At 41.5% G+C, this 27,962-nt stretch overlaps 2 protein-coding genes across 2 annotated transcripts; one reads left to right on the top strand and one right to left on the bottom strand.

Moving 5' to 3' along the window:
- Positions 1-376: 376 nt before the first annotated feature.
- On the top strand, positions 377-15,202 carry THSD1 (thrombospondin type 1 domain containing 1). The gene is made up of 6 exons (XM_075850048.1): positions 377-557; positions 5,495-5,565; positions 8,702-8,798; positions 9,492-10,460; positions 11,303-11,461; positions 13,517-15,202. The coding sequence occupies exons 3-6, from the start codon at positions 8,741-8,743 to the stop codon at positions 14,872-14,874; spliced, it is 2,544 nt and encodes an 847-aa protein (XP_075706163.1). The 5' UTR covers positions 377-557; positions 5,495-5,565; positions 8,702-8,740; the 3' UTR covers positions 14,875-15,202.
- Positions 15,203-15,958: 756 nt separating this feature from the next.
- On the bottom strand, positions 15,959-27,086 carry LOC142740622 (fibrinogen-like protein 1). Its single transcript, XM_075850047.1, has 6 exons — positions 26,873-27,086; positions 25,272-25,431; positions 21,220-21,317; positions 20,821-20,909; positions 18,283-18,473; positions 15,959-16,871 (listed from the first exon to the last, which is right to left on the bottom strand). The coding sequence occupies exons 1-6, from the start codon at positions 27,069-27,071 to the stop codon at positions 16,691-16,693; spliced, it is 918 nt and encodes a 305-aa protein (XP_075706162.1). The 5' UTR covers positions 27,072-27,086; the 3' UTR covers positions 15,959-16,690.
- Between the last annotated feature and the right edge of the window lie 876 nt (positions 27,087-27,962).

Genomic DNA, 27,962 nt, shown 5'->3' with positions numbered 1-27,962 from the left:
TCTAGCCCTATAGCTACACCCTTCTGCAGGTGGTTGGGCTGCCCTGTATTGGGAGACACTATCCCTATACTTGTAGTAAGAATTTATATTCTAACACGCAGAGTTTGGAGAACTGGTTGTTATGCCCATTATTTCCTTCCTAAACTTCCTGGTGGGATTGCGCCGCTGTGATGAGACGTTATCCCACGGCACAATGAGAATGTGGATATATTGAAATATTTCTTCTTTGACTTCCCCTTTGACTTAGTTTATGATAGAAGCAGCAAGGGGTGTAGTCCATCCTTTTCCCTCTCCACCCTTCCTTCAGGGAGGAGATTGTATTAGCTGCGACTTGTCCGAGGAAACTAATGAACAAACTCTTTTTAACTACTGGAGTAAAGCTGCAGCCAAGCCAGTGCCACGGAGATGCCTATAGCTGCGGAATGCCCCTGGCATATTGCAGTAGTATGGCAGGTGATGGTGAGGGGTAATGATTCCATGCTCCCGGTTAGATCTGACAGCAGAGGTAGTGGGATGCAGCACGGCTTCCTCATTGGCTGATCGTCTGCACCTTGGAGGTAAGATTCCTTTTTATTTTGTACATTTGGACAAGCAAAGGCTTGTCCGAGTCAGTGACTGTAATTTATTACCATTTTCCTGCTTATAACATGTGCTGGATGATATCTTGATCATGTACGCACTCTAATAATAAAATTTTTAAGGGTAACTAAACTTTTAAAAAACTTTTAAAAAAGTCCGTGACATGTCAGAAGTTTAGAATGGTGGGGGTCCGAGCACTGATACCCCCACCGATTGCTAAAACGAAGCAACATAAGCACTTGGGTGAGCACCGTGTTGTTTCTGATGGGCTTTCCTCGGAAAGCCGTGCAATCGGTTTATGGGCTTCTAGAATTTCTATTGAGTCCTTATACCACTTGCTCAGTTTTCCGAAGAAAGCCGGTCAAAACTAAGCGGCACTGCTCATTAAAGTGCTTCTACCTCTTTTTGTTTTGTCGATCAGTGGGGGTCTCCGTGCTCAATGCAGTAGTTTTTAAAAAAAAGTTACGTTACCCTTTTAAATTTAATTTTGGCTCATTTATTTTAGCCATAGTTTGGTGTTTTTGTAATTTTATTTATTTTTATCACTGATCATATTGCTAATATATCAATAATGTCGCTTGTATGAATTGGACCCATGTCTCTTTCCTTATTGGTCAATGTGTTGTATTCCTAAAAATGTTGCTTGTAATATATGAATAATATGAAGTGTTTATAAAGAGTCCCTGTTCACACAGAGTTTTTAGACACGGTTTTTGCCGCAGAAACCGTGGCAAAAAACGACCTAAATTGCCTCCCATTGATTTCAATGGGAGGTGGAGGCGGTTCTTTTCCCGTGAGCGGAGGAAAACGATCGCGGGAAAAACAAGCAACATGCCCTATCTTGAGGTGTTTTCCGCCTCAAAACCCCATTGAGATCAATGGGAGACGGTTTTTTTTTTAGCAAAAAACACTCGCTGTTTTTTCCTATTGAAGGAGGTAAAAAAAAAGTGGCAAAATTTCCGGCAAAAACCGGATCGAAAGATTAAATGGAAAGCAACGGTTCCGTTAGACTTGCCCTTGACTTCAATGGTAATTAATTTGTTTCAGTTGCTTTCCGTTTTGTCTTCGTTCACTAAGTTTCCGTTTTTTTTCATGGAAACAAAAGTTCTGCAGACTGCACTTTTGCTTCCGTCAATAAAAGTGGAAACCAAGCAAACGGGGACAAATGGAAAGCAACTGAAATAAAAGAATTACCCTTGAAATCAATGCATTCTTTTGCACACGACCGTCCCATGCACACGACCGTAGAATTTATCCGTAATTGGGGAGTCCATTCTCTTCTATTGACCACATGCACCTTCCCGTATATTTACACGGGAAGATGTCAGTGCTGTAGAAAGGCTCCGCAAAAGATAGGACATGTCCTATTTTTTGTTTTTTTACAGACCGTGCTCCCATATTTATTTGAGAGCATGGCCCACAAATGCAGATGGCTGTCCGCAGCCGGCTGTGCCTGTAATCATGGACCGTGATTACGGGCACGGTCGTGTGCATGGGGGCTAAAGGAGTAAGAGCCCTCACTATAAGGGGAAATGAGTCGATATAAAAGGTAAGGATTTAAGTTGTCCATACACTTCCATACACTTCCTATATAGCTGCTGGCCGAACGTTAGTAATAATGGTTATTCCCCCAGATTCCCCCCACATACAAGCACACTCAGCCGAGTGCATGCGTTTCCAGTAGTTCGCTGCCAGACACCTCTGAAATCCAGCATGCCCGAACCTTCTGTCCCCTGACATATGGGGGAGAGTTGGAACACCCCGATACACATTAGAAGCCAGTCCCGTCGAAATTAGGTTGTCAACTTTCATCTAATGTGTATGAGCACCTCAAGAACCCTGCAAATAGGAGTTTACAATCTTTGGGGAATAATGGGTAGATGCCACAATAGGTGAAGAAACGAGAAAGCACCGTAACCATAATCATGTACGATATACACTGAAGGAAATAAGTATTTGATCCCTTGCTGATTTTGTAAGTTTGCCCACTGTCAAAGACATGAACAGTCTAGAATTTTTAGGATAGGTTAATTTTACCAGTGAGAGATAGATTATATAAAAAAAAAACAGAAAATCACATTGTCAAAATTATATATATTTATTTGCATTGTGCACAGAGAAATAAGTATTTGATCCCCTACCAACCATTAAGAGCTCAGCCTCCTCCAGACCAGTTACACGCTCCAAATCAACTTGGTGCCTGCATTAAAGACAGCTGTCTCAAATGGTCACCTGTATAAAAGACTCCTGTCCACAGACTCAATTAATCAGTCTGACTCTAACCTCTACAACATGGGCAAGACCAAAGAGCTTTCTAAGGATGTCAGGGACAAGATCATAGACCTGCACAAGGCTGGAATGGGCTACAAAACCATAAGTAAGACGCTGGGTGAGAAGGAGACAACTGTTGGTGCAATAGTAAGAAAATGGAAGACATACAAAATGACTGTCAATCGACATCCATGCAAAATCTCACCTTGATCCTGAGGAAGGTGAGAGCTCAGCCGAAAACTACACGGGGGGGGGGGGGGGGGGGGGGGGATCACTTGTTAAAGATCTCAAAGCAGCTGGGACCACAGTCACCAAGAAAACCATTGGTAACACATTACGCCGTAATGGATTAAAATCCTGCAGTGCCTGCAAGGTCCCCCTGCTCAAGAAGGCACATGTACAGGCCCGTCTGAAGTTTGCAAATGAACATCATGGATGATTCTGAGAGTGATTGGGAGAAGGTGCTGTGGTCAGATGAGACTAAAATTGAGCTCTCTGGCATTAACTCCACTCGCCGTGTTTGGAGGAAGAGAAATGCTGCCTATGACCCAAAAAACACCGTCCCCACTGTCAAGCATGGAGGTGGAAAATTATGTTTTGGGGGTGTTTCTCTGCTAATGGCACAGGACTACTTCACCGCATCAATGGGAGAATGGATAGAGCCATGTACCGTCAAATCCTGAGTGACAACCTCCTTCCCTCCACCAGGACATTAAAAATGGCTCGTGGCTGGGTCTTCCAGCACGACAATGACGCGAAACATACAGCCAAGGGAACAAAGGAGTGGCTCAAAAAGAAGCACATTAAGGTCATGGAGTGGCCAAACTTATGGAGGGAGCTGAAGATCTGAGTTGCCAAGCGACAGCCTCGAAATCTTAATGATTTACAGATGATATGCAAAGAGGAGTGGGCCAAAATTCCATCTAACATGTGTGCAATCCTCATCATCAACTACAAAAAACGTCTGACTGCTGTGCTTGCCAACAAGGGTTTTGCCACCAAGTATTAAGTCTTGTTTGCCAAAGGGATAAAATACTTATTTCACTGTGCACAATGCAAATAAATATATATAATTTTGACAATGTGATTTCCTGTTTTTTTTAAAATATAATCTATCTCTCACTGGTAAAATTAACCTAGCCTAAAAATTCTAGACTGTTCATGTCTTTGACAGTGGACAAACGTACAAAATCAGCAAGGGATCAAATACTTATTTCCTTCACTGTATAAGGATTAATCGTTAGATACACAGGGTAGGGGAATAAGTAAGAGTCCTCCATATGGGAGTTTACAATCTATAAGGGATTAATACAAAAGTTTAAAGAGGCTCTGTCACCAGATTTTGCAACCCCTATCTGCTATTGCAGCAGATAGGCGCTGCAATGTAGATTACAGTAACGTTTTTATTTTTAAAAAATGAGCATTTTTGGCCAAGTTATGACCATTTTTGTAATTATGCAAATGAGGCTTGCAAAAGTCCAAGTGGGTGTGTTTAAAAGTAAAAGTCCAAGTGGGCGTGTATTATGTGCGTACATCGGGGCGTTTTTAATACTTTTACTAGCTGGGCGCTGTGAAGAGAAGTAACATCCTCTTCTCTTCAGAACGCCCAGCTTGTGACAGTGCAGATCTGTGACGTCACTCACAGGTCCTGCATCGTGACGGCCACATCGGCAGCAGAGGCTACAGTTGATTCTGCAGCAGCATCAGCGTTTGCAGGTAAGATCGACTTACCTGCAAACGCTGTTGCTGCTGCAGAATCAACTGTAGCCTCTGGTGCCGATGTGGCCGTCACGATGCAGGACCTGTGAGTGACGTCACAGATCTGCACTGTCACAAGCTGGGCGTTCTGAAGAGAAGAGGATGTTACTTCTCATCAGAGCGCCCAGCTAGTGAAAGTATTAAAAACGCCCCGATGTACGCACATAATACACACCCACTTGGACTTTTACTTTTAAACACACCCACTTGGACTTTTGCAAGCCTCATTTGCATAACTACAAAAATGGTCATAACTTGGCCAAAAATGCTCGTTTTTTTAAAATAAAAACGTTACTGTAATCTACATTGCAGCGCCTTTCTGCTGCAATAGCAGATAGGGGTTGCAAAATCTGGTGACAGAGCCTCTTTAAGTATTGAGTAAAAAACCTGCCCACAGGAGCTTACAATTTATTAGGCATAATGGGTAGATACGAGGGAAAAGGGAATAAGTAACAAGCCTCTATATAGGAGCTCACAAGTCGCAGATTTGTTTTCGGATTTCACACAGATCTCACCCTTTTGCATGGCAAAAGGTAAAATCTGCAATGAAAATCTGTGACAAATCCACGAGTAATAATGTATAGATACAAAAGGTGGGGGAAAGTGTAAAAACTCTGTACATAGGAGCTTACAATCCATAAGAAATGGGTAAATAAAATAAGTAAAGGATTGAGTTACAGTCCTCTGTATAGGAGTTTACGATCTATAAAGAATAAGTAGATACAAATGGTGAGATCGTAAGAAACCTGTCCACAGGAGCTTACGATCTATAAGACATAAATATAGATGTACACTGTTGTGTTTTGCGTATTGCCATTGCTATCATATGTTATATTTTCCATGTATTATAATATTACTAAATTTTGTCCATGCTGCGTCCTTTCAGCACTTCCTCTGACGCCCTGACACAGTACTGGACATATACGTGACTTTTTCAGTATGTGACAACATGTACAGGTAAGCTACTGTATACTTACAATATTTGTTGGAACAATCCAGTGTTTACTGTTTTATACCTCCCAACTTTCAAGTATCACAAAGAGGGACAACATTTTTTTCTTAAACCACGCCTCTAATCCCACCCAATCCCTGCCCATACACACCCGGTTCAGCCCACACAGTATCCTGCTCCCATAGTGCCTCCCACACAGTATAATGCCAAATAGCTGCCACCATACAGTATAATGCCCCCATAGATGCACCCATACAGTACAATGCCCACAAAGATGCCCCCATAGCTGCCTCATACAGTATAATGCCCACACATATGCCCCATACTGTATAATGCCCCATAGCTGCCTCCATACAGCTTAATGCCCACATACAGCTAATGGCCCCATAGCTACCCCCATACATTATAATGGCTCCCTAGTTGCCCTTATACAGTATAATAACCCCAAAGCTGCCCCTTGTGCCAGTGCCTACATGTAAAGTGCGGGAGCCCATGTAGATAGTGCCCCTATATAGTGCCACACCCCCCTTGAAGTTAGCGCCACCCCCCAGTAGATAGCGCTACCCCCTGTAGATAGCGCCATTGGGACTACCTCTAGGAGCAGAATCACCAGCCAGAGCATAGGCCCGGGATTCCGCTCTTAGAGGGAAGTCCTGATGTCACTGATGGACAGTCACTTCAGTGGCTACTCCTTGAGCGGAGTCCCCGTTTTCAACTCTGGCCGGGGATTCTGCTCCAGAAGGAGCCCCTGACGTCAATGTCCATATATGGACAGTGACCTCAGGGGTTTCCCCTAGGAGCAGAATCCCCGGCCAGATAATCGGCAATGGGGATTCTGCTCAATCAGTAGCCACTGACGTCACTGTCCATATATGGACAGTGACATCAAGGGCTTCCCTGAGCACATCGCTTAAAGTAGCACTATGCCCGTGGAGTCCTTGGTGAGCTCCCTCTACTCCTCTGCTCTGAAATAATTCTGAAGCAGGGAGCTGATGGTTCTCTACTTCAGCATTGGGTTCAACTGTATCTGCGTCCTGAGGACGCAGATACAGTTGACAGCGGGACACCGCCTGGAATATTGGACTGTCACATTGAATCCGGGACGGTTGGGAGGTATGCTGTTATATACTCCGGACAGAGGGGGTGGGGAAGATCCATACACATTGAAAATAAATATTATATATTGAGCAATTAAAACTATTTTCTTTACTTGTGTACAAAGTATGCATCTAGTCAGGATCTTGGTTTCCTATATCAACCCTTTGATTTTCATTTATATACGGAGATATAGTGTTGGCGGTATTATGAAAATTTTACTGATTCTTTACAATGTTTTTGTTTTCTTTTAGTGTCACAATGTTTAAATGTAAAAAATAAATTACCCCAGAGCCAATAAACATAACTTGCCAAAAAAGTAAAAAACCGAACATACTACTCTGCGGACCTCATGTATATAAAACCGTACGACAAAGATGAAGCAGTAAATTATACCAACCAATAAGATTACTTTTATTTACTAACCTGCTGAAAAATTGGATGGAATCTTATTGGTTGCTATGGGCAACATCGTCATTTTATCTGTACTTGTACCTGAAGTAAAAAATAATCCTTGTCTCCAGTTTCTGTGATGCAGTAAAGTTGCTATATTCTCAATAAAGCGGTGTACAGTATATACCAGCACAGGACATATCCAAGGCAGACGAGCGTACTTTGGCAACTACTCCCTTAGGTCACAACACCTCCAGGTACATCTACACATATGGGTTCCCTATGGCAAGTAATGACATTTTTACAATAGTTAAGGTATCATGTAGGCAGAAACACAAACAGTCATAAAATTCGATTTAGTGCCTGCAAAGCTTGACATGTCTAGAAGAGGCTGGACGCAGCTGCAGGCTTAAGGGAAGCCGACATGACCGTCCTGGTAGGGAAAGGGTTAATGTTATGAGGTGAGGGAAAGTTGAAGGAGCTGAAGGAGGGACGGGGAGGAGTTAAGGGGGGCGGGGGGGCCGTTACTGCGCTTCCCGCTGTTTCTCGGCATTGAGCCGGAAGCAGCGGGAGGAGTAACACACATTAAGCAAAGCTCCCACCCTCCCACCCTTGTTTTGTTACTCCTTAGGTCTTATGTACGTCTGTCTATGAGCGTTGTGTTTTATTTTGTGTGCTTATTTAACATGTTTTTCTTTTTTCCGGAGTAGGTTCTGTTGTCATGGCAGCTGGCGGGGGGAGTCCTTGAGGCCAGTCAGTACAAAATGGTGGGGGGGTCGCATCGGGGGTATGCGTCCCCCAAAAAAGGTACATTGTTGAAGACTTCATCGGGTGTTATCCCTTTGAAGTGGTCTTCTGGTAGAAGGTATGTCACTTGAAGGCTTCATCGGGTGTTATCCCTTTGAAGTGGACTTCTAGTGGTCGGTATATCACTTGAGGGCTTCATCGGGTGTTATCCCCTTGAAGTGGACTTCTAGTGGTTGGAGCCATCTGCAGAGGTGAACGGTGCTTCCGAGCTGGTTTACGGCTGGAGGTAATTAGTGGTTTGCAGATGGCTAATTCGGTGTGTTCTTGAAAGGAACATCTGAAGGGGCTTCAAGGACTTCCTCTGCTCGGGTTAATGTTAACGTTTAATTGTTATTTATGATTCTGACCCATGTTGGGTCATGTGAATTATTAGGAGGAATTCTCTGGTGGATTCCTAACTAGTTATCCGAATGTTTCGGATTTAAATTGTTTTTATAAAACTGTGAAATTAATAAACGGCTGCTGTGGCCATTTCACATCCAACCTCGGTGTCATGTGTCGTTACTAAATGGGGGTGGGGGATAGTATGGTTTAAGGTTAACACACGACTCTACCTAGGCAGGTCAAGAGAAATCTGGATGGTGTCGTGTTTTATTCACATTTGCTGTCCAGTGTCTACAACAGATATATGTAACCCATAAAAGTACACTGTACAAAAGCAAAAATGTGAACAAGTAAAGGGAAAAATAATGTAAGTCTATATTGATGTATTTATTCAAAATGAGAATCCATTGAACGTGTTATTCTGATTTACGCAGTAACTATCTGCCCACTATACAGCCTGTGGTTTGAATATGTAAGATATATATTTATAGATCTATAATATACCCATTTGTCTTTGTGTAGGTAACAAGTCATGGAGTGATATACACAGCTATTAACAGAATGAGAGAGCCACTGAACAGCTTCTCTTATCTATCTCTGCTTGTTCTCTGGGACTGTGGTAAGTCTTGTGCCATTGTTAAACATCTTATGTCGGGGTTGCCCAACATTTTTGGTGTGAGGAGATACATTCTTGACTTTTGTGGTTCTTTTTTTTTTTATTTTTATCGTCAGAGCTTGGGCACACTGGTACTCTAGTGGGCCATTTCCCGGCCTGGTGTCAGCCACAGCCTTCCATAAAATAATTATAGCCACAGACATCAGTGACAGTGCCCTCATAACAGTGACCGTCCCAGTGTTCCCATAACGATGTAAGCCCTGACTCCCCTAAAACAATAATGGCTACAGGCCAACCTACAATTAATACCACAGCCCCAGTAAATTGACAGCCACAGATGACAGTGATGGCTATTTAAAACAAAAAAAACACTGCAATTATAGTGCAGCAATGAAAGGTCATTCTACAATACAGCGGTGTTTTCCATGGTCTGGTCCATAAAGGCCATACCATGATTGCACCTTGATTATGGTTGAAGAAAACCATCAGATTGTCTCTGTACTGCCATAAGCAAAGTTTGCATGTGACGAGTCATGAAGGCAACATTGGTGGCCATAACTTTTTTTTGTCCTATAGTCAAGCGGATCATTTTTATCCTGTAATTCCTTCCTCTGTATGCCACCGCCACAGCATATGTTTTGGCCTGGATTAGCATATATTGGGTTTTTGGTAATCATCATTTTTCTTTTCCTTCAGTTTTCAGTGAGCCTGGCTATCTTCACCTCAGACAATCTCACCACACGGCTTTAAGCAAATCTCCAGTCTTTGTGGACTTCAGTATACAAGGCAATTATAGTTTATCAACAAATGTTTCAGTAAATCTGCTGGATGTTAAGAGCAACCAAATAATTACAACTAAAGAGCTCCCAGCCAACAAGTCACGGGGTAATCTGGAATTTGAGTGCATCCATTTTATTTCAGCCGGATCCTATCTGTTTCAAATGAGCACCGAGACAGAAAATGATAGCTCCATTTCTTTTGTGAGCAGCCTCCTAAATGTCACATGGCCAATGGTTCACATTGACTTGAACAGGACAATAAGGGATACGTTGAGATCTTTCCAAGTTGGGGTCTTCACCAATGAACAGTTGTGTTCTGGATTTCCTGATCAGGAACCCAAACTTCTCGTGGAGGTTGAGCACACCCACAGTTTTCAGGAGATGGAGGAACCAAGTTCTGACAGATTTATGCTGTATAAGACATACAAGGAGGTGCCATTATCCTCCTCTCAGTGGGTCGAGTTTGAATGTGCGTCGTTACGACCTGAAGCCTTCATTACAGTGACTCTTAAACCCATGCATTCTGAGTCAGTCATTGCTTATATGGGGCCTGTTGATCTTGTCAAGACCTTTAAATATAAACTAGTTACCATGATGGAAAAAAAATGTGATACCTCAATAGCTATTTCCATTATTGCCCCTCCATGTAATTATGCCGAAGGAAAAATATTTGTGTACAAAGAGTCGCCCAGGACCCCGGGTGAAAGTGTCACTACATTAGCAGAAAGTGTTCTACAAAAAGGAGAAAGGAGTTCTCACTTCAACTGCACGTTATTTGAGATTGGGAAAAATAAATATTGCTTTGAGTTTTTGATGTCATTAAGTGGCACTTTGAGCCACTCGGCACCACGAGCCAAGCAGTGTGTAGAGATTCGGAGAGAAATAGGTAAGTGTACCGTTACCATTCAATCTAGGTAATTGTACTGTTGCCATTCTGGGAGTTAAAATGTGTCCCTAATATTAAAAATATATAACCCCAGCACACAGAGGTACACAAGAGATCCAGATGCAAACAAATTTAAGTTTATTGCAACAAAAGTTGGTAAAGTTGAGGAAGTAAGCGACTTGGTAAGACGTTTCGGCCGACCCTCGGCCTTTGTCACTGTCGCTGTTAGTCGATATCGCTGGTATGGGTTGTCCGCCGGATCTTCCTATATACTTCATGAGAAGATATTACCAAATCTCTAAGTGTTTAGCAGCAGGACATATTCACAGCGTTTATTCAAATAGATCCAAAACGCAATGCTGATTTAGTTTTGTAATATATCTGTATTGTGTTCGGAGCTCTGTTTTACAGCTCTAAATCCCCTTCCCTCTACACAGACATACAGTTAAAATATAATGTTCTGGCTGCCTGCAGCTACCACTAGGGGGAGTTAATGATCTTCTTAAGACAGGTTTATCACGGAGTTCAATGGCAGCAGTATAAATCTGTCCACATCAAGCACCCTCTAGTGGTAAATGCAGGTAGCCAGAATGTTATCCTTAACCCATAAGCCAGTATCGCATACAGCAGATCATAAAAGCCTTTTAAATATGACTTTCACTCTAGTGTTAGCTTCCACTAATATGGTTTTTGGGAATCCTGATTTAGCCCTGTCCATGTATAGCATTCATGTATCACTTAATGAATTTAGAATCTTGATTTACTTTCACTAACTTTTTACATGCCTGTGAATATTGATGTGACATCAATATTCTTATCTATTTTTATTTTTTTTACATCAGAGACGTGGAGCCTGTGGCAGCCATGGAGCTCCTGCAGTGTAACTTGTGGGGATGGCCACAGAGAACGGTACAGAAGTTGCCTTTCGTCATCACCTGCAAATGCTCAATGCAATGGGAACACAAAGGAGACGTCCCTCTGTTCTCTAGAGGACTGCTTGAGTACGTTAGCCATTCTCTACTTCATTTTGATTATGCACCTAGAATCTCCTGCTCTTTAGGGGGGTCGGGGGAGGAAGGGGTCCCCAGCCACCCCGTTGTGAAATAATCCCGTATTTGAAGACTGTACCTAATCTAGCTAGGTGGGCTTCTTTTCTTTTTGGCATGAGCCCTTATAGTACCACACTGCCATTGCTGAATTACAGCACTAATGGTATTAACAATTTAAACTAAGCTCCTTCGGTGAGAACTTCCGCACTGGAACTTTGTAACTTTCTCTGCGTCCCAGGCAATCATATAGTCTGCTACGATTCATGTTACAAACAGGTTATAATGGACAGCCAGTGAGTTTCCAATTGTCAAGAATTCCCTTTTTTTCTGAATTATTGCCTGTATATATTTTTAAATGTGTTTTTTTTTTCTGTGGCTGTTAGGAGTCCATATTTATGTTGCTATTGTATTAGTGTGTTGTTGAATTGTGTGCCTTAAATATATTTTTGTGGCAACCCGATTACCATACAAGCCACATTAGGAAATCCCGGTTCTCCAATTAAAATTTCGTTTTATATGATTCCAAATGCAAAATTGTTCTAATTGTGCCAAGATGGTACACGTGTTGTACAAACTGGTGCTACTTTTATATAACTTAAGCTTCGTTCACCTCACGTCAGAGCAATAGGTTGGAGGCATACGTTGGGAGTATTCCCCCGACATATACCTCAGACGTATGGCTCTGATTTATGCGACTGCATAGACATACAGTGTCGTATATTGGCTAAGGATAAGGCATGGGTAATCTTAAAACAAAATGTATATCGTGTGATAAACGTTTTTTTTTTGCAGTGGCCCACTGTGAAGGAAAGCGCAGTCTGCTGCACTTTCCTATACAGTAAAAAAAAAAAAAAGGCATGGTGACACATACTGCGCCAACACAGGCCAAAAAGAGCCTTTTTTTTTTTTTACCTCGTCGGGTGAATAGGGGCCTATGGCTACATTCAGTGTATGTGTCAGGAGCTTTCCTGGAACATACGCCAAACTTGTACACATAATGTGGGGTACATTGTAGAAGGGTGAAATTTTAAGATGACATTTATTTTGCAACAAATAAGTATACTATGTTCACACGGAGTATTTTGGGGGAGGAATATCTGCCTCAAAATTCCGTTTGGAACTTTGAGGCAGATTTTCCTCTCCCTGCACGCCGATTTTCGCGCCGTTTTTCGCCCGCGGCCATTGAGCGCCGCGGGCATAAAACAGCGCGAAATACGCTTTCTCTGCCTCCCATTGAAGTCAATGGGAGGTCAGAGGCGGAAGCGCCCAAAGATAGGGCATGTCGCTTCTTTTTCCCGCGAGGCAGTTTTACTGCTTGCGGGAAAAAGACGCCGACGCCTCCCATTGAAATCAATGGGAGGCGTTCTCGGGCCGTTTTTGCCGAGTTTTGCGACGCGGTTTCCGCGTAAAAAAACTCGGCAAAATACCCCGTGTGAACATAGCTTGTCATACATAGATAGCTCTTGGACAGACAAAGCTATCCCCCTCAGCTTCCCCATAAACATGCACACTGAGCCGCTCAATATGAAGAGGGAGAAAAGCTGCTGCCAATCGCTTCTAGCAGCAGATTACTGTGTGTCCCGGCTGAACAAATAGGTCGGGCAGGTTGAAATCCAAAATGTCCGATTTCCCCCCCCCCCCCCCCTCCCCATATCTGCTATCATCAGGGCACTGGTAAGAGGGCTCCATGTACATTAGATTGTCAGATCCTGCTAATTTCATTAATCTTATGTGTATGGGCAGCCTACATGTATTGTGCTCTGACCGTTTGTATAAAGAAAATATTCAATATACCTCAGGGGCGGACACAGACGATATACCTTAAACATATGTTATTGCTTTGCAATGACCTATACCTCATCATTTTTGGTGGATTTACACCAATTCATCAGTCTACTTCCGTTCTCATACACCATGTTTGTAAATACAATCTGTGCCATTGTGCTGTTATAGCATTTTCTGCATTGTGTCTCCAGACTGATGAGTTTTTCTTCTTTTTTTGTTTAGTTGTTAAACCTTCAAGCAAATCTGCCACAAATACCAACGACGACCCAAAAACAAGCAATACAGTTACGATCACTGGTATTTCTCTCTGTCTTTTTATCATCTTCATCACCATTGTGATCACAGTCTGGAGGCGGTTTACTAAGGTTGGCAAGTGCAGTTCGGCAGCCAGACACGGCTCTTCTCATTCAGCCAGCTGTCGAAAAAACTCTGATGAGGAAAAGATCTACCAAGTGAGGGAAAGCTTCTCTGATGCAGGAGACGGTCAGCAGGAAGGTACGGAGGAGGAAGTCCATATACCTTTAAACTACAGGCAGAACACACGTGGGACGGAAGAACAAACTATGGCAGAGAATGACAATTCACAAGCAAACAATCAGAAGTTAGTACCACCCATCTTCAGTTATCGTCTTGCCCAACAACAGCTAAAAGAGATGAAACAAAAAGGTCTCACAGAGGCCACTAAAGTGTATCATGTCTCGCAGAACCCAATGGCAGATACTGCAGTAGATGTTTCACTAACTCCTTCTTTAGTCCCAGAAAACTTAGAGGAAAGTGCAGCAAACAAGTTTAGGATACAATCTCCATTCTTGGAAACAAAGAATAGCCATACGCGAAATGCCAATGATAGACCTATCTCAAGATCTCTCTTTCCATCAACACATGCACCAAGTCAAACACTACCTAAAATATCCCACGTTAGGAATAGTGATGCTAAAGGAAGGTATGATCGAGGCTACCAAAAAAATAACTTTAGGAGAACTTCTAGTTTTCATGAAACCAAACACATCAAACCCTATAGAGAAAGAAGTTTGACATCCCTATCACCAAGGCATACAATGGTATATAACTCAAGGACCAAGATGTGGGAATATTCCACAGTAGAGAGACCTAATCATAAACCAATAAAGCTAGAAAAGAGCCCAGAAAATCTTACAAGAGGCATCTCTTTTCCTCTTGATGCCACTGGACATTTACCAAAAAGTCCATATCTACAGCCAGGAGAGAGTAAATCTGATTTAATATGTAGCAGGTATACTGCTGGTAAGTCCAAACTAGAGAGATCAGAACAAAACCGAATGGGAAAAGGTCCTTCACCACTGGAGAAATCTTGGAACCGAGGTCAGGAAGCCTCGGCCTCCCCTAAAGATAACTACCAACGGAACCGTGTCCGGAGCCCAGGACATTACCGGAGAGAGAAATGTCAGAGTTTTCCGTGGGGTAATGGATATTCCTTTTATGATAACTCCACATTTGGACTCACAGAAGCTGAGCAACAGATGCTTGACTTACCCGGATATTTTGCCTCTAATGAAGAGGATGAAACAAGTACTCTAAGCATTGAAAGACTAGTCCTCTGATGGTGCAATCTTGACCTAGGAACTTTGTTTCTTCGTATAATTTGTACATTGACAGGTAGGGTTGTTGAGCAAAATGTCACATTGTACAGCGGTGATCATAACAAGAACACAAATACAACACATTCAAACTTAACAATCTGTCGGATTTTCTACATGTACCTAAAACAGTCTTGTAGAAATATTGCACAGGGCACAGCGTTAATTTTCTCTTGATTCCTTCCATTTTCATCATGCAGATGGTTGGGAGGCTGGGGGCTTAGCTAAGGTGGTGTGGCTTAGCATGCATGGTCTTCTATTGCAGACCTAGCAGTGGGAAAAGGCTTTACAATTGGAGACCTGACTAATCTGAGGCTTGTGAGAAGGAGAGGAGTGGGGGGGGGGGGGGGGTGTGGATGATTTCTTGGGACACAGATAGAATTACTTATACTGTAGATACCCTTGAGTTTTATTTGCAAAATGTGACTTGATTCGATCATATGAGAGGAGGATATTACAGGAGGAATTTCTGGGATTTTTTGGGTTTATTTGTTGTGTATCTTCTACATTTAGTGTTTGTTTAAAGAAAATATAGGAAACCTCTGGACCAGTCCATACAAATATGAGCCAGAACTATCCCACGTAACACCATTTAGATAGCAATAATTTCAACTATCCTGCAAAAATTAAGGCAATTATGGAGAGAGATTTGAAAAGGTTGTTAAAAATAATCGAGAAGAAATGTACTTGACAAAACTAAAGCAACCATTGAAGTGCCGATACGCCGATCACAGAGTCTCTTGCTGCTGGGACCCTAGTGATCAGCTTTAATCTGCTGGTGCACCTGGCAGCAAGCAGTCAATTTCCCTGCAGTGCCACCTCTGGACAAAAGCATTACATTGTTCTCTTGGAAATACATGATCTGTCAGTGGAATTCATGGACGTGCTGGGTCCTCCACTGCGAGAGACGTCCGGTGTATTCATTCTCTGCACTGGCTAATGAAGATCCCGAATAACTCAAAACTCTCTAATAGGGTATTTAAAAGTGTGTATTCTAAACCAGACAACACCCTTAAGCAGTATCCAAATTGCAAATGATACGAAAGGAAACATTCTTTATTTTCTTTATTTTCCAAGCAAAGAAAAGTTGGTATGAGGAGGTTACTTTTATTTTTTTATAATTTTGAAAAGAATACAGTATTTGTTACAGTCAATACTCTTACAAAAAAATGGATGTAAATTTTTTTTAAATCTTTTTTTCAAAATTCGTACATATGTCCAGTTATTTTAGACAGAGAAGGTCCTTCTCACCTCCTCCTCATCCATGTTTAATGTATTTAGTCTGTGTGTTTTATTTGGTGAACAATTTGAGCATCTAGTGTCCCAGTTGAACCGTTGATGGCTAAATATATCATCTTTATCAACGACCGAGACATCAATGTAAATTTTATTCAATGTCTTACAAGATGTGAATGAATATATGTATTAGGTGCTTATAATAGTGGTGTATTTAATATATCTTAGAAGGTGTGGAATGAAATATGAGCGGCTGTAGGATGATCTAGGAGAATTTTTTACATCAATAGCAGTAACTCTGTGAATGGGGCTGAACGGCAGTACCAGACACAACCCATGGACAAGTATGGCGCTGTTTCCGGGGAAAAAAGCAGACCCTTTTTATTCTAATCTTATGTGATGTTTCCTTTCCACTTTGATTATATTGATTTTATATAATGCATCTGATACATATAAAATATATAATGGAGTGACTTGCATAGTCTTGCCCAGCTTCTATTTTTTGTAGTATATGTATATATACTATTAAATGTCATGGAGAATTTTACACATTCATTCCATCCCCACTGCCAGCATTGAGAAATGATGGACGCCTGATTTTCATGGTGGAGAATTTTAGAGAGTACCATAGCCCGTGCCAAGTGGACCATACAATGCCATTGTCATATTGTCCTGTGTAATTGCCATTTTTATAATACAAGCCATTTAAATTTGCTGTATGACACCTGTAATGGAAGAAGGAAGAGATGTCTTATTATTTTACAAGTGTATATATATATATAATTTCTATCTATTGGTAACATTATAGTTAGAGAGGAAGCATCATATAATAAGATATCTATGACTTTGCTTTGCTCACAGTCTCTCTGCTTTTCTACATTCTATTCTTCATGGTACTGTCCCAGTCGGATGGCAGGACTAACCTTTTAAAGAGGTATTATTACTAAAAACATTTGTAGCATATCCAGCCCCATTTTACAGTTTACATATAGAAGTTACATAGAGATTTACTATTCAAAATGCACCAGAATTCTGTCTCAAATGGAGTAAGAATTCTGGCGTACATACTGTGGCCACATTTATTGACTGTTTTAGACACTTTTTGTCAACATGTTTGAGAAAGGGCGTGGTCTATCAGAGAGGGGTGTGGTCTAAAATGCCACACCAGGGGGAATTTTCTGGCGAGGAAGACTTTTGGCTTTTTTGTGCCAGCCTTGCCATTTTTGTGGAAAGTCCTTGCAAGGGAGCGGGGGTCACAGCGTTCTGATACATTTATAATAATTTATGCCAGAAAACTGCGCTAATTATAGCGGAAATCTACGGCAGCTTAAAAAACAAAAAAATGAAATAATAAAACATGTATGCATACTTCATTGCTCCTCTTCTACCTTCCGGGTCCTCTCTCAGCATGATGTGGTTCATACAACTTACTGATGCCAGGGTAGTGTCTGGACGTTGTATGTGATACCATATAAGGCCCTGACTGCTCGGCATCAAGACCTTGTATGAGCCATGCTGGATGGAATGCTGAGGGCGGAAGGGTAGCAATGCGTTCGCCTCTTAATAAATGTGTCATATCGTAGTCCAACTTTTGTTTCTATTAAAACTGGCCTATGAACCACCAGTCTTAAAAAAATCCCCCCACAATGCACCAACATTTTTTCACAAAAAACTGGTGTAGTCTAAGCAAACTAAAAGGTGGCATACAGAAGAGAAGTGTCTAACATGTCTAGGTAGATGCACCATATTTATCATGCAACATGCACCACTTTGATAAATGTGGCATATTTTCTGACTGCCTGTGCTTCATTTACATTAGTATTAGTAAACCTGCCCCAAAAAGTTGATCAACTTTGTAAATACATTACATAGCTGCGGAGCTGCATTCAGGGGTGCACCACCCATGAGGCGAGGTGAGAACGCTAGAATCACTCCTGGCTGCATTCACAATCCTTCTGTCTACAGAGCTGAAATCTTCCAGCATTTCTTGCTGCTCGTTGTCTGCACTATTATTGTATAGACTGTAACTAAGAATCAGTACAAGATAATTCTGGTAATGTTTCTGATGCTCTTGCTATGTAACATTCTTGAATTTCTTCTAGAAATATTAGATAGATGCATGTGTTTTACATTTACCTGTTAAACCACCAGCCACATTTATTTTCCCTTGCACAGTTTCCGTTTTTAAACCTGTCATTATCATTGTCCTCCGTGCTGAAAGGCATCCCTTTGAGTGACGCGGACCACTGTTCTGCAAAGTTATTTCCTCCATCCAGAGCATCTCCAGCGTTGCCAGAGTAATAGCCCAGCCACAGCTTGTACTTGTCCTGCAGAACAGTGCGGAGCATGTATTTAACAAACCGCTTGGTGTAATGTACTGTTCAAGGTTATTAAAGGGGTTTTCAGCGTTATTTCAAAAATTGGCCAATGTAGAAGGGATGCCAAAAAAAAAATGTTTTTTTTTTTTTTTTTAATCTCTACATTGGCCAGTTTTTTAATGTGGAAAACCCCTTTAAAGTTACCGAGCACCAGAGCTGCCATTACAATACTGCAGCTTCTAACCATGCAGACATTGCTTCTCTATGTAAAAATGACAAAAAAAAATAGCTTGACATTCAGGACACGCTGCCGTGTCTCAGCCCGGACCCACTGTGCCTAATAATAAGTCTGAGTAACCTTAGTAAATAACTGTAATTAAGATCAGAATTACTTTAGAATAATACATTTTCATATGCTGCTGACACACTTTTTTGGAAGGCTGGAATTACACATTTGATGTATTTTTTTTTCTAAGCCAAAACCTGAAGTGGATACAAAAGAGAGGAGATTTATCATTGTCTCTAAACTTTTCGCTTACTGTTGGATTCAGTCCAGGCTTTGACTCCAAAAACGGCATGTGTGATTCCAGCCTAATATGCTGTATATTTGAAATAAAATGAATTATTCGTGATGATAGAATAATTTTCTCAATTGGGATTAAACATAATAATATTATAAATAGCCACGGCTAGTTTAATAATAGGCAAATGAGTCAGCTGCACTATGTCCCCCCCGCAATGCGTGTGCGTATATATGTGTGGGTGCAGGTATGACATCTGCGGCTCAACACAAGCCGCTGTGCCGCATGTTCTGCATGGAGGGATGTGTGATCGCCCCCTGGGAGCTTGGGAATCACTATGAAGATGGAGCGCTACGGCTAGAAACGTCAGGCTCTTAAAGGGGAATCTCCCAGTGCTTGGTTATAAGCCCTGGTGTTACGTTTTCTGGTGTTTATTCCGGTTGTTCCATGGGTCTGACCCGGCTTTCATCTTGATCTGATTTATTTGTGTACCGACCTCTGGCCTTAACCTGACCTTGTCTCCTGATACCAATTAATGTACCTGACCTTGACCGTCTGTTATAGACTCAGATCAGTTTGACCATACATCTCATACTCCTCTTCTTTAGCACAACCATCTATTGGAGACCAGCCAGGGATCGCGAGATGGAAATCTTACGGGCAAAACTTGTGTAGGTTACGGGCAAAGGTATGACTTTGGACTCCGCACGCCAAGTAAACCTGCACCAACTCAATAATGGTTCCAATTTTTCATTGTTTGCAGCGACTCCCAAACTTCTTCTATGCTGTGCTTCTTTGCTTCAGGTCCCTGAGCAGTCCCGCTAATCTGTGCCACTCAGTTTCACCATTCCTGAGATGTCCCGCTATGCTGTGCTACTCTGTTTCACCGTGTTCGAGACATCATCCAAGTTCCGACTACCCTAGCCGGGGACTGGCGTCCAGCTAAGCTCTTGGGCTTATAGTCTAGTATCCAGCATTACAATGTATGTAGTGAGCGTGCATATGTGGATGTGAATGTATGTAGTGAGCGTACATATGTGGATGTGAATGTATGTAGTGAGCGTGCATATGTGGATGTGAATGTATGTAGTGAGCGTGCATATGTGGATGTGAATGTATGTAGTGAGCGTGCATATGTGGATGTGAATGTATGTAGTGAGCGTGCATATGTGGATGTGAATGTATGTAGTGAGCGTGCATATGTGGATGTGAATGTATGTAGTGAGCGTGCATATGTGGATGTGAATGTATGTAGTGAGCGTGCATATGTGGATGTGAATGTATGTAGTGAGCGTGCATATGTGGATGTGAATGTATGTAGTGAGCGTGCATATGTGGATGTGAATGTATGTAGTGAGCGTGCATATGTGGATGTGAATGTATGTAGTGAGCGTGCATATGTGGATGTGAATGTATGTAGTGAGCGTGCATATGTGGATGTGAATGTATGTAGTGAGCGTGCATATGTGGATGTGAATGTATGTAGTGAGCGTGCATATGTGGATGTGAATGTATGTAGTGAGCGTGCATATGTGGATGTGAATGTATGTAGTGAGCGTGCATATGTGGATGTGAATGTATGTAGTGAGCGTGCATATGTGGATGTGAATGTATGTAGTGAGCGTGCATATGTGGATGTGAATGTATGTAGTGAGCGTGCATATGTGGATGTGAATGTATGTAGTGAGCGTGCATATGTGGGTGTGAATGTATGTAGTGAGCGTGCATATGTGGATGTGAATGTATGTAGTGACTGTGTGTTTGTAGGCTGGCTTGTATTTAGTGAGTACACGCCACTGAGACCCCATCTTTCTCTTGTTAAGACGGACACTTACCTCTTCGTTGGTTATTCTGAAGCTGTCATAGATTGCATATCTTGTATTTCCATGCCAATCCATGAGATCTATCTTTAGAGACATTTCTCCTGCATAGTAATAGATATATTGAAATGATCAGTCACAAGTTCTTTTAGCTTCTCTTACATGGAAACAGTTCTACAAAGATGAGTGGACTAAAATGACATATTTACAGTAATATCAAAGACTGACACTAAATTATAGGAAGTGTTTGGTTGTAATAATTGTAGCTAAAGATGGTCTAGTCTAAGGGGCAGTTACTTTCTCACATAGGTGATATGGGTGTTATAACTGAGTAAATATTGTGTAATATTTATTTTCTGTGAAAATAAAAAAAACATTCAACACGGCAAGCATGCAATAATAGGGAACACTTACGGCCGTTCAGCAGGTGGTAAATGTGATCATTCCCCAGCCAGTGCTCATCATTCCTGTTCTTAAAGAGGCCAAAGCCGACTTTATACTCCTGCCAATTCCTAGGTATCAATATTGGGCATATATACATTATAATCAATAGTAATAAACTCTCTGATAAGTTATAACATATAATAGAATGTGCCATGGCGTGTGGAGTAGTATCATACATAAAATGAAACTGCAGCTATCTGTCTTTATGACGTTCTAATTCACCTCCAATTTTAGAAGCTCCGTTATCTTAATTGGTTATGCTAGGTATGTCCATTCCGTAATAGAGAGACCATCCTGGATATTTTCCTATAAATAAAGGTAGGTCACTAGAAATCCTTACTTCAAGGTACAAGAAAATACAGGAAGATACAGTAATGCTGGCACTTAAAACAACATATAAACATGCATGACTAAACGATAATAAAATATAAAAAATGTTTTAGTTAAAAATAAGATTATTATATATACATTTAAAAATAAAAAATAAAAAATTACAGCTGTTTATTCATATATCTATAGATCCTCATGTAGATCCAAAATAGAAAATTACACTTTTAATAATCACAAAAAAAATGATATTGAAATAAATAGCAGTCATATAAATATAAGGCTGATTAATCACGTAGAAATCAATTTGAAATACAGTTCCCCACCGTCCAAAGATTTGACACGGTGGGGAGCTTAAAGGGTAACTAAACCTTCAAAAAACTTCTGACATGTCAGAAGTTTTGATCGGTTGGGTTCACCCCCACCGGTCGCTAAAACAACGCCGCAGAAGCGCTCAGGTGAACACTGAGCCACTTTGTTTCCGATCGGCTTTTCTCGGAAAGCCAAGCAGTTAGTCTATGGGCTCATAGACTTTCTATTGAGCCTGTACACCAATTGCAAGGCTTTCCAAAAAAAGCCGATCAGGAGCGCTAGGTTGAGGGCTGAGCCGCTTTGTTCTAGCGATCTGTGGGTGTCTCAGTGCTCGGACCCCACCGATAAAAACTTCTGACATGTCACTATGACATGTCAGAAGTTTTTGGAAAGTTTAGTTACCCTTTAATATTGCTATACATCTAATCTAATTTTATGGTTGATGAGGCTTAGAGAATTGTAAATGTATGGTTCTAGGATTCCTAAAAATGGGAACCTTATAATGTTACTTAACCCGCTCCCTCTTTTTGGATTTTAATTTTGGTTTTCTCCTCACCGCCTTCCAAAAGCCATAACTTTTTCCATCGACAAATCCATATGAGGGTTTTTTTTATTTGCTATACGAGATGTCATTTTTCATGGCACCATTTAATGTACTGGGAAACTGAAAAAAATTGTGGGGTGAAATGGATTCCGCCATTGTTTTTTGGGTTTCGTTTTTATGGCGTTCATTGTGCAGTAAAAATGACATGTTAACTTTATTCTACGGGTTGATACAATTACGGAGATACCAAATTTATATATATTTTTTTATGTTTTACTACTTTTACAAAGAAAAAACTGTTACAAAAAAATGTGTGTGTTTTGTAGCAACATTTTAAGAGCCATAACTTTTTTTATTATACTGTCGATTGAGCGGTATGAGGGCTTATTCTTTGCGGGGCTGTAGTTTTTATTGGTATCATTTTGCGGTACACGTGACTTTTTGATCACTTTTTAGTCCATTTTTTTGGGGGAGCTAAGGTGACCAAAAAACATAAATTCTGGCATTTTTCTTCATTTTTTTGTTTTTACATCGTTCACCAAGCGGGTTAAATAACATTATATTGTAATATTTCTGACTTTTATGGACACGGTGATACCAGTTATGTTAGTTTTAATTTTTTTTACTTTACTTTAGGGAAAAAATGGGAACGTTTTTTTTTTGCTTTTTTTACTTTTAATATATTTTATTTGTACATTAAAAAATTGTAATCAAATATATTTATTTTTTAAAAAGTCCCCCTATACTGCACTATATACTGCGACCCAATGATCGCTGCATTACCGTGATCATTGGGTCGCTTGCACTATATACTTATTTCAGCATATCTTTGCCTGCCTTGTTCAGGGTTTAACCTGTTAACGCCGAAGGACGGATATATCCGTCCTCAGCAGCTGCTATTTCGCGCAGGAGGATGGATATATCCGTCCTGTAATCGCGCGGGTACTGACACTGCACACACACGTGATCAGCGGCAGGAGCACGGCTGTTATACACAGCCTGGCTCCTGTTGCAACTGCAGGAATCGAAGCGCGCGCCGATTCCGTCAGTTTAACCCATTAAATGCCACTGTCAATAGTGACAGCGACATCTAATGTGTTTGACAGAGGGAGGGAGCTCCCTCTGTCACCCCATCGGCACCCCCGCAAAGTAATTGCGGGTCGCCGTCGGGTTTCCATGGTAGCCGGGGGCCTAACAAAGACCCCCTGGTCTGCCTTCAGCAAATGCCTGTTAGGCCATGTCGGAGGCATGGCCTAATGGATTGCCTGTCAGTTTTATATATGCGATCAGCAGATCGCATAGTGAAGTCCCCTGGTGGGACTAAAAAAAAAAAAATGTAAAGCAGTTAAACAAAGTTTGTGAAAAAAAATAAAATTATTTACAGTCAAAATAAAAAAAAAACTTTTTTGCCCAAAAAGTGGTTTTATTTAGTAAAAGTGCCAAAACAAATAACACATACACATATAAGGTATCCCTTAAATTAAACCACCGGATGAACGGCGTCCAAAAAAACCGCAAAAACAAAGGCAAAATTCTCTCTTTTTCTCCCATTCCCCCCATAAAAAATTAAATAAAAGTTTAATCTATAAGTCCTATGTACCCCAAAATAGTACTAATGAAAACGACACATTGGCCTGCAAAAATCAAGCCCACATACAGCCACATTGACGGAAAAATTTAAAAGTTACGTCTCTTGGAATGCGGCGATGCAAAAACAAGTAATTTTTTTCTAAAAGCGTTTTTATTGTGCAAACGTAGGAAAACATATAAAACCATTACATATTTGGTATCCCCGTAATCGTGCCGACCCATAGAATAAAGTTAACATGTTATTTACGCTGCATAGTAAACGGCGTAAATTTATAACGTGAAAATTAATGTTGGAATAGCTGCTTATTTTCAATTCTCTCCTAAAATAAAGTTAATAAAAGTTAATCGATATATAAGCATCTAAAAATGGTACAATTACAAAATACAACTTGTCCCGACGGAATAAAAAAAAAGTTACGACTCTTGGAATGCGACCGTGAAAAAACAAAAAATAATCCTTGGTCATTAACGTGTAAAATGGCCTGGTCATTAAGGGGTTAATTGGAGCATGGTCATGGCAGACCTGGGGTCCTTCAAGATGCAACCAGGCTACCATGACAACCATTGGCACCCCACAATCTCGTCCCGGGGGACTAATGGGCTCTCGGAGGGGGCCTCTCCCTCTCTCTAACCACTTAGATGCCGCGATCGCTAATGACCGTGGCATCTAAGGGGATAAACGGGCGGAATCAAGTTATCTTTGATTCCGGCCCATTGTAGTGAGGTGTTGGCTGTAACATACAGCCGATACGTGCTCAGTATGGAGCGGGCTCAGCCCGTGGATCTGCTCCATACAACCCCTTAACACATAAAGTTGCATGATAATGCGTTAAGTGGTAAATATGCAGTGGAAACAACTTAATAAAATGACGTGAATCTGGGATACTTTAATTCTGCAACAATTTAATGTCATTATTTATTGCACAGAAGAGCTGTAGTGATGAACTGTAGTAGAGAAATAAATGCTTATTGCCTGCAGCCACCACTAGGGGGAACTTAGGAGTTTACTATGGATCGCTCCCCCTAGTGGTGGCTGAAGGTTGTCAGAGTTTTGTGAGGAGAGAAGCAGGGTGTATTTGTATCTTTGTAATAGAAAACTGGTGTTTTGACCCCTATGAAGATATATTAGGACATTAATCAGCAGAGAATTTTAGACCTATTAGGAAAAAAAAGCCTAGAAACAATAGTTCATCTGTAGATACATCACACATAAACGTACAGAGATCAAATTATAGATTTTACTTTTTACCTGTTAAAACTAACTTTGCCATTGCTGCGACGCTGAATAACTGTCCAGCCTCCTCCGTCAGACATGTCACAATACACTGTGAATGGCTCAGTTTGGGTGCCTGGCTGTACACGATAGTAGCCACTTTCCTTCTTACCTCTTTCAAAAACTGCTGAGCAATCTGTGAAAAAGGTTAATTATATATATAAGTAATTCAATAATGCCATGTCCTATTAACCAGTCATACGGGGCAGCATGCGCTGAGAAAATATACAGATTTTCTTATATGCAAGTGCATTAGGTGACCCTGCCACGGGGGTACAAAAATATGCCTTGGTGATAACTGAAAGGGCGACTGACCCTAACGTATTGTTACATATCTCGTCCTGCTCCAGTGCCACTCTGTGCATATTGGCTGACAGCGTTACCAAAGCAACAGGCACTCACTTGGGTAAGGCATTTAAACCCTGCTCTTCCTGATCCTCGCTGCTTAAAGAGGACCTGTCATCTCCCCTACCATGTCTGGTTAGTAAATAATTGGATTCTTGAATAAAAAAAATACTGGAGCATCTGGTCTTCGAATTCAACATTGTTTCGTTCCTCTGTTATTCCTCCTAGTGATGTATGAATAAATTGACAACTGGGTGTTACCAGTTTTGTGTGTGTCTCTACACACTCGGAGAATATCTAATCAGTGCAGAGTGAGACTGTAGGGACACCCACTTGTTAATGTATTCATAAACTTCTAGGAGGAATAACAGAGGAACGACACAGAGCAGGGTTCTAAGAAAAGATATTCCAGACTTGTTATTTAATGTGTAATACAAGTATTTACTAAAACAGTCATGTCAGGAGAGGTGACAGGTCCTCTTTAATTTTGAGTCTCTTTGTGCCTCGTGCCTGTCTCTAGCCCTTATTTGTTGTATTCTGGGTGTCCTGCCTCTGCCCCATTGATTCCTGGTTTCTGTTACGGCTCTTCTCTCTGGCTGTAAAGTATCGACTTCTGACTTCCTGGCCTTCCGATATATTTCAATATCTGTTGTCTGCACCGCGGCACCGCTGTCATCTGCCCTTTGGCTCTTACCTCTGGCTATGCATCAACTTCTGGTTCCTGTAGTGCAGTTACCATTGATCAGAGTCTCAGAGACCTATCCTGGGGACTGAGACTTGGGGAGTGCCCTTCAGTAATGGCCAGACCTCCTGTGAGGGGTTATCAGTGAAGAAAAGGACTCCCTTAGACTCCGCACCCCAAGTTAGCATGCACCAATCTGATCGAGGGTCTACTACCTACCTATGTTACTCACACAGCTATGTGCTAGAGTTTCTGGGGGTATTCAGAACTGGAAATATCTCAAATATAATCATGGTTATGGGGAGTGCGGACCCATTTGTGTAAACTACATTCAACCTCTCCCCTGAAATTGGAACAATAAAATGCATTCGAGTGCCCATGTGTAAAGTGACTTTAGGTGTAATATCCCTTTAATAAGATTTCATACTGTCCTATTCAGAAAGTTGTTAAAAGTCATGTAAAGTTTTATATTGTTCCACAGAAAATTTAAATTCCTCTTCTTCAGGTCTGGGTAATAAATATTGGACAATAAATAAAGCGATATACACACCTTCATCATGAACCGTGAGATTACCACTAGAGAGAGGAATATTCTCATATCCAGATCTACTTTTAGACCTGATGCTTTTGTAATGTTTGCTTTTGACGGAGTGATAATTGTTTTCTCTGAGATCTTTCAGCTGCAGTCTCCCTAACTCCAGCATGTTTTCCAAGACTTGGATCCGGTGGAGAAGTTTTACATTGTCCATACGGCAGATGTCTGTGTCCTTTACAGAGAAAGAGAAATGATAAATTATTGTTAACATGTAGCTAAATATATAAACAATTTTTTTTTTTATTTAATCAATGATTTTTCTTAATTCCAAAATATTATTTTATTATAATTTCCATTTCAGATCATACGATCGGGTCTCCTGGAAGTCTAAGTTAAATGGGATGTCTGGTTTCAGCCTGCATTATAGGTCAGAGTTGCTGTAAAGGATCTGCCAGGTACTACGTCTGTGGATACTCCCAGGATTAATCAATCGACACCTGAGGCCAGACCTCTTAGACTGACTCCGGCTCCCACCAATCAGGGTGGCAGGCTCAGGAGTGGGAGAGCCTATCGCGGCCTGGTCAGTCGGAGTTAGCTCTGCCCGCCTGTCCATTTATACCTGCCGTTTTCTCTTCCTCATGGCTTGTGATTCCTCCTGGTTTCCTGGCCCTGCTACAGCCTTGCTCCAGCCTGCTACTGCCTTGCTTCAGCCTTGCTACAGCTTCCGCTTATCCTGCTTCGCTCTGCCCCCGGCTTGCTTCCTGCTCCTTGCTCTGCGTTCGTATACTTCGTGACATCCTGACTCTGACTGGCTCGTTGACCACTCTGGTTTCCTCACGGTGTTCCGTGGGCTACTGCCCCTTCCCTTGCTTGTTCCCTGTTTGTATTCCCTTGCACTTAGTCAGCGTAGGGACCGCCGCCCAGTTGTACCCCGTCGCCTAGGGCGGGTCGTTGCAAGTAGGCAGGGACAGGGCGGTGGGTAGATTAGGGCTCACTTATCCCCTTCCCCTCCTTCCTGCCATAACAGTTGCATTTACAATTCTACTAACTGCAAAGCTCCCAGTACCCCTTGCTGGTTCATTGTCTGCACCAGGATTGATCTGGT

This window comes from Rhinoderma darwinii, chromosome 2 (assembly GCF_050947455.1).
Source record: "Rhinoderma darwinii isolate aRhiDar2 chromosome 2, aRhiDar2.hap1, whole genome shotgun sequence".
NCBI lineage: Eukaryota > Metazoa > Chordata > Amphibia > Anura > Rhinodermatidae > Rhinoderma > Rhinoderma darwinii.
This window is presented reverse-complemented; position numbering and strand designations above follow the sequence as displayed.